At 49.4% G+C, this 7,043-nt stretch overlaps 1 protein-coding gene across 1 annotated transcript; it reads right to left on the reverse strand.

Moving 5' to 3' along the window:
- Positions 1-4,161: 4,161 nt before the first annotated feature.
- Positions 4,162-6,022, reverse strand: LOC119346840 (protochlorophyllide-dependent translocon component 52, chloroplastic-like). The gene is made up of 7 exons (XM_037615968.1): positions 5,873-6,022; positions 5,607-5,719; positions 5,422-5,520; positions 5,147-5,297; positions 4,835-5,020; positions 4,562-4,749; positions 4,162-4,480 (listed from the first exon to the last, which is right to left on the reverse strand). Exons 1-7 carry the CDS (start codon positions 6,020-6,022, stop codon positions 4,222-4,224), a joined length of 1,146 nt encoding a protein of 381 aa, XP_037471865.1. The 3' UTR covers positions 4,162-4,221.
- Between the last annotated feature and the right edge of the window lie 1,021 nt (positions 6,023-7,043).

The raw sequence follows: 7,043 nt of genomic DNA on the forward strand, positions 1-7,043 counted from the left end.
TTTAGATTGGTTGTTTGCAGGGGCTTCGGAGGACCTAATTATAATACTTTTTATGTGGGTTTTTTGGCAAGATTCCCTAAACACCTGCCATGTCCCGGTCTTTTGGTAGTTTCGGCATGTATGTGTGTAGTTGTACTCTATTTAATTTATTAATGTAATGTGTGAGGTTTTTTTTAAATATACGTAATGCATATTTGAGAACATATCTACATAGCCAGTGAACATATGCATCCAAACTAAAATGAAAACGAAAACAAAAAATATCTAAATATATTTAACAAATACAAATATACGTGTGGTATGAGATTTTGAACCAAAAGTTGTGATTTATACGGATGAATTTGTCATAGCCTTCAGATTCTGTGTGTGTGTGTGTGTGTGTGCATGTACTCCTAGTTGTATATCCAAAGCATGACAGTGTAATGATATTCAAAGTAATAGATAGAAAACAATCGGTTTTTAGATTATGCAATAATTTACTTGACTTTTTAAAATTGGATTTCACAGATGAAAAATGCTTCGAACATGACAATATTTTATAGGATAAAAATAGGTGATTTAGAGGAGAATACCTCAAGCAACACAGGCTTGAAAAAAGATGGAATTGAGATGTTTGTGGTTGGGAAAAGAGAAAACACCCATGTTTGTTGTTCGGAGAAGAGAAAACATCCATGTTCGTTGTTGGCTTGGGGAGGCGGCCGGCTGGGTGTTGTGAGAGCATCTGCAGCCGGGCCTTCTATTTTCTCTCTAAACGTCCGCTACATTCGCTCGGTCAGTGTCCGTTCACGAAAAGTTGACCCAATCAAACCCCTCACTTAGTCTCTATACGTCCGGACTGACCGGCACCCCTGAAATCGGTACCAAAGGTAGGGATGATATGAAGGTGCCCGGACGCTACCGGGCACCCCGCTCCAGGTCATAGCGGTCCCACCTGCATCCATCCGAAAATCTTCCTCTCTCATCTCTGCACCCAAATTTGTAGTCCCACCTCAGCGCGCAAGGCGGACGCTGACCGACTTAAATAGCCGCGTCGGTGGATGACAGCAAGCTTCTCTGTTGTTGCATAGGTCGATCAATTATCATCGTGTGAACGAGATAGCTTGACACTAGATTGCATTTCATCAACTGATGATTGTTCAGCGAGTGTCAAGTTCGTCTTGCTCATATACGTTCGTGTAGCCCTACCACGATGAAAGAACTTTTAATTTTGTTCATCGAATTTTTTCGACACATTGCGATTCAAAAAGAGCCATGCAAACATCAATGTTTTGTTTGTGAAGGAGATAGACCATGACTATAAATCTTTTCTGTGATAAGCATAGAAGATTCATAGTGATAGACTATCTCCTTAACAAAGGGTGCGATGATGACTGTAGCTTGTCGCTTTTGGATGACCCGGCTATTTAAGTCGGTCGACTAGCTCCTCACGCGGCGAGGTTGGACTAAACACCCGAAACCCACTGGCTCAATACGGATATAAAAATCTTAAGTATGAGCAATTTTTGGTGTTTTTTTACAGCCCCGTCGGGCCAATACGGACGTGATGATCGAAGTGCATGTGCTTACATGTATTAGCTGTTTTCAAAATAGGATTTATGGTTGCAAATAGTAAAATTTGAGGTTTGTCCGGTCACTTTCCATGGGCGGACACATATTTAGGTTGCGGTTGTGATACTTAAAAATGAACAAAGATCATGCCCAAATTTAGTTTTGAATCCAACTTTAGCTAGGTTGAAAATAAAGTTTCAAATTTATCTCAACTCTTGGTTGCATGAATGCAATGCACAAGCCAAAAAAAATCCCCTGCTCTCTGTAAATTACGGGTCATTACATGTACTCACTAGTGTGTGGTAGCCAATTAATTAATTCTATTATATAGCTGGGGTTTTCTCTTTTTGCTTGCAACCTGGTTTTTGTTTTCTCTGATTTTTTATAGGGCCATGGGAAGTTATGTGACAGCCTGACAGGTGGCTTGGCATGCAAACATGCTGACTTAGCGATGTCTCTCAGTTCGTTCCTCTAGATCTCAGTCGATTAAGACTTAACTAAGTCAAATTAAGTGATATACTAGTACTATATAAGAAGAAAAAGGGGAAGTAAAAAGAAAAAAAAATTGTAAGAATCTTCATGCAAGATGAAAGAAATATATCATCTGACATAACGAAGTCTCTAGCAAAGCTGCAAAACTGCTACTAGCATATTTACAACTTTCCCTTATTTGGACAGTACGAGAGCATCTCCAATAAACGGTTCATATATAAAAATAACTAACTTTTGTAGCTTCCGGAGCAAAAAACGTTCTTGCAACAAACTCGCCCATCCGCCGCAGCCGGTGGGCTGACCCACATCGCCACCGCCGCAACGAACTCGCCCTCCGCGACCGCGTCCATGCTAGCGCCGCCTTGGCCGGTCGCCACTACGCCGGCGGTTCCTACGAAGTCGACAAGGCACGAGGCGGAGGCAAAAACGACCGGCGAACCGTGGCCGCAACCCAGCCGAAAGTGCGGCTCGACTGGCCAAAATCTCGAAGGCAGCCGCGGCGGCTCGAGCCGACGATTCGCAGCCACGGCCGGCGGCGTCCTCCAGTAGCCGAGTAGTTCCTCGACCTCCGCCGCCGCCACCGCCGGCCGTGGAGGAAGATGTGGCCACGCCGACGGCCACCGCCTCCAACATGTTCGATGATATGCCGCAAAGGTAAAAAAAATATTTTGTGCTCTCGTTTGTTGTTTCAAATTGAATGTGACGTTGAATGTTTGTACGTCCAATTGTAGCCTTGATGATGAAGCTTTCATGCACGCGAATAATGTGGCAAATGATGATTATGTGTCGCATGAGTATGTGTCACAAGAATATGAAACCCAATATGGTGATGACAATCTTGACATGGACGATGAGGGCTTTGTTGCGAAGGGAAGAAGTGGAAATAATACCAATGCGGAGGATGTGTTGATATGCACCGCATGGAAGAATGTCTCTCAAGATGCATTCGTTGGAAGCGACCAAATGGTAAACACCTATTGGCAACGCATCAAGGATTACTTCAATGAGCGCAACACAAGTGGTCACTTCCGTTCAAGCGACTCTCTTCGCCAACGTTGGTCCACCATCAACGCTGAATGCTAAAAGTGAGCCGGTTGCTTGTCAAATGTTGCTCGCATGAACCCAAGTGGTTGCGGTGATAGTGACTTGGTAAATATTTCCTCTTCGTGCGTGCTTTCTCAAATATTGGATTGTTCCACATTTTGATGATGATGTGTTAGTTGTTTTATTGTAGAAAATGATTGCGCAAGGATTGTTTCGAGAGAGGAACATGAAAGGCGAATGCTCATGACGCAAATGATGATGGGAGGAGGCATGGGAGGTGCCACGGGTGGCTACATGAACATGATGGGAGGTGCCATGGGTGGCTACATGAACATGATGGAAGGTGCCATGAATGGTGCATTTGGCAGAAACATGGGAGGTAGCTTCTGTGGCAACATGGAAGGTGGCTTTGGTGGCAAAATGGGAGGTGGCTTCGGAGGCAACAAGACCGGCATGGGAGGTGGCTTTGGCGGCAACATGATGGGTGGCTTCGGAGGTGGCTATGGCGGCAACATGTGTGGCGTTGGAGGTAGCTTCGTCGGCAACATGACCGCCATGGGAGGCAATGAAGGTGCTTCCGGTGGTGCTCAACGAGACTTCACCGCTTCACAAACTCGACAAAGAAGTCGGTGATGATGATGATCGTACCACGGTTCACAATGCCGGTGGTGTTGATGACCCGCATGAATGATATTCATGTGCATTTTAATTTGTAGGGCGAAAAACTTTGATTGGGACGATGCACTTTCGGTAGAGGGATTTGAAACTATGATGATATGATGCACTTCTGTTAGGGATTTGAAACTATGATGATGATGCACTCTAATTTGAAATTTTAAGTGATATTTCAATGCAAAACCGTGGCTGAACAGCAGCCGCGCTGTCGGCGGCCGGTTTTACATCTTCGTTTTGGACCGTCTATTGGAGTTGTTCTTTTACATCTCCGTTTTGAACCATTTGTTAGAGTTGAGTCTTTTTCGGAGATGTAAAAAGTACTTTTTGGTGTTTCAAATTTTTACATCACCGATTTGAGGCATCAAAAATATAATCATCCATTGGAGATGCTCCGAGGATGTAAAGTCCTCTCTCGGCAAATCCATTTATCTTTGACTGAATGGCACGGGCCGGGATATGTCTTCACTTGTAAGCATGAACGTAATCATGGAAATAGAAGTTCTTCTCGATGAAGCTCGCGAGCCAACGGGACGCGGCGAAGCACAGCACGGCCAAGGACACAACAACAGCTCTCTGCACGACTGATGTTACCAGCGTCCCCTTGGCGACGGCGAGGAAGCCGACGACCGCAACCGACGCGAACTGCAGGGCGACCTCCAGCGCCTTCATGGCCTTCAACGCCGCGCTGCAGCTCCTGCACTGCGCGACGTGCGACCAGTACCTGTGGATGCCATCACAACATCAAAACTGTTATATATGATCGGAATTCTCGGGTATTCCAAGCTGCAGGTTGCCGTGGCACCTTTCCATGAGCTTGTCTTTGGTTGGAGTCGCCGGCAGCTGATCGGCTGTGGGGACGGCCCAGCCGACCTGGCTCTTGCAGTGCTTTCTGAACCAGTTTCTGAAAGCGATCACCATGTTGTCTGACGACGTGGGCACGTACACGGCTTTGTGCCAGTTCTCGGCGCCGGCCGCCGCGAAGTTGCGCTCCTGAAACGACGGAAGAACAATGGGGTCATGTTTAGAATTCAGAAATTCGGAGCAATGGGTCTGTTGCTTGAGCTCCATTAATTACCTCGACGTGGAGGAGGTACGTGTCCGAGTCCAAGAGGGCGTTCGGGCCCATGTGGTAGTACCACCGCGGTATGACCTTGTCGAGCCACAGGCCGACGTTCCTCGGGAAGGCCCAGATCACCCTGCTCTTCCCCGGCGCCACTGGGACGCACATGAACACCATCATGAACTGGGGCTTCTTCTTCACCTGCATGCCCAAACCAATCCATGCCATAAACTGATTTGTTCTTCTCTCAAGTGCTCATCGATCCATGCATACCTCTTCCGTGGCCTCACTGGGAAGCGGCGAGTCGTCGACGGCGAACCGTGCGACCTCTCTGGGAAGCGGCGAGCCGTAGAAGGTGCACGGCGCGGCGTACCGGAAGTAGCCGCGGTTCTCCTGCTGCTCCGTCAGGAACCCGTCCACGTTCGCCACCTTCGTCTTCATCTTTATCGGCCCGCCGCCTTCGATGTCGAACTCAACTGTGAAGAGAACAAGAACAACAATTGAATCAGCACTTGTATTCCGTGTTTCAGTGACACTCTGCAAACTGAATTCGACGGCGCCTGTCATGTCAGGCAGGCAGGCAGGCATATATAGAGGCTTATCTGCCGAGGTTTTCCTTCTTGAGAAGCTTGCCCATCAGCCCCTTGTGCGCGTAGGGGACATGGGCAGGGTCCATGAGGTTCTCTACCAGCACATCGTACCTGCAAGAGTATCAATTGAGCTGTGAGACTGTGCAATGGAGGGAGGCAGCCGCATATATGGAGGTTGAGGATGTGTAATTGTGTACCCGTAGGGGAGGTCCCTGACGCCGTAGATGGTGACGAAGGAGGGGTCGTCGATCTCCGGGATGAATGGCGGGCGCTTCCTCTGCAGAACGTCCTGGTGCTCCTCGTCGGCCCACTACCAGAAAAACTGGGGTTGCCGACGGCCAAATCTATGCCGACGGCACCCGTCGGCATCTATGGACCTATGCCGACGGCCAAGGAAAGGCCGTAGGCGTAGAAAAGCCGTCGGCATACATTCATCTATGCCGACGGGGTCGTCGGCATAGACCAAGCCGTCGGGACCGCCCGAGGTACGCCTACGGGGCCCGTCGGCATAGGACAGGCCGTCGGCATAGCCAGGGCCCACATGCCCGGTCAGCGCTGACCATTTGACGGCGTTGACCCTACGTCGACGGGCGGTAATGGCGGCCGTCGGCATATCTGTGGCAGAGATATGCCTAAGGCAGAGCCGTCGGCATAGGCCCCTCTGCCACGTCAGCGATCCGTGTGCCACGCCACGTCAGCGATCCGTGGGACAACCTCCGTGTGTGCACAGATATGCCGACGGCCTTGCCTTCGGCATACGTTTATTTTAATTAATTTTTTATTTGTTACTTTGGTTATCTGTGGCAGAGGTATGCCTACGGCACAGCCATCGGCATAGGCCCCTTCGCCACGTCATTGATCTGTGTGCCACGCCACGTCATCGATCCGTGGGACAACCTCCGTGTGTGCACAGATATGCCGACGGCCTTGCCGTCGGCATACGTGTATTTTACTTTATTTTTTTATTTTTACTTTATTTTGTTATTTTTACTTTATTTTAGTTTTTGTATTTGTATAAGATAATTATGCCTTATCTAAAAAAACATACCCGATGGTATATCGATTGCCCCCCGTTACGAACGTCGCTATCGGCGTGTCACGGAGGGGGGAAACGGTCGACACGGAAGGAATTCTGGTTGGTGGGGGGAATTCGGGGTGTAGCTATGTCACCGAAACATCGCACGGGTCCCGATGCATATGTGAAAGTGTTCATGCATGCGTAGACGCCCGTCTTGGGGCTCCGGGGTGTGCCCCCTCACGGACGGCGCTGCCGCCGGTACTTGGAGGGGGAAAACGGACGCGTGGGGAATACACGGAGGGGATCTTGCTGTGGGTCTGGCCCGGATGTTGCTCTAGAGTGTTCCTATGGGCTGACCTAACACAACCGGGTGGGGAGGTCCAATGGTCAAAGCCCGTCCGTGCAAAGTCAAATGGCTAGATCGCGTGGTCAAACGCTACAGGGTTAGGCAGGACGGGGGCACTGGGGGTAGCAATGCCACCGGAGCGTCGCACCGGGCCCTCATACATGCGGGGTGGTGTGGTGGCATGTCCGAAGAGGCGGCACGCGTGTCCGGGGTGTGCCCCCCCTCACGGACGGCGCCGCCGCCGGCACCTGGCGGGGGGAAACGGACGCG

Source organism: Triticum dicoccoides, unplaced genomic scaffold, assembly GCF_002162155.2.
Source record: "Triticum dicoccoides isolate Atlit2015 ecotype Zavitan unplaced genomic scaffold, WEW_v2.0 scaffold52534, whole genome shotgun sequence".
Lineage (NCBI taxonomy): Eukaryota > Viridiplantae > Streptophyta > Magnoliopsida > Poales > Poaceae > Triticum > Triticum dicoccoides.

Excerpts from the sequence above, each read along its gene's own strand:
- LOC119346840 (XM_037615968.1), bottom strand. The coding sequence starts at position 6,022 with ATGCCGACGGCCGCCATTACCGCCCGTCGACGTAGGGTCAACGCCGTC. Across the intron at positions 5,521-5,606 it reads GTCAGGGACCTCCCCTACGG|GTACGATGTGCTGGTAGAGA; the intron begins GTACACAATTAC and ends ATACTCTTGCAG. Across the intron at positions 5,298-5,421 it reads AAGAAGGAAAACCTCGGCAG|AGTTGAGTTCGACATCGAAG; the intron begins ATAAGCCTCTAT and ends TGTTCTCTTCAC.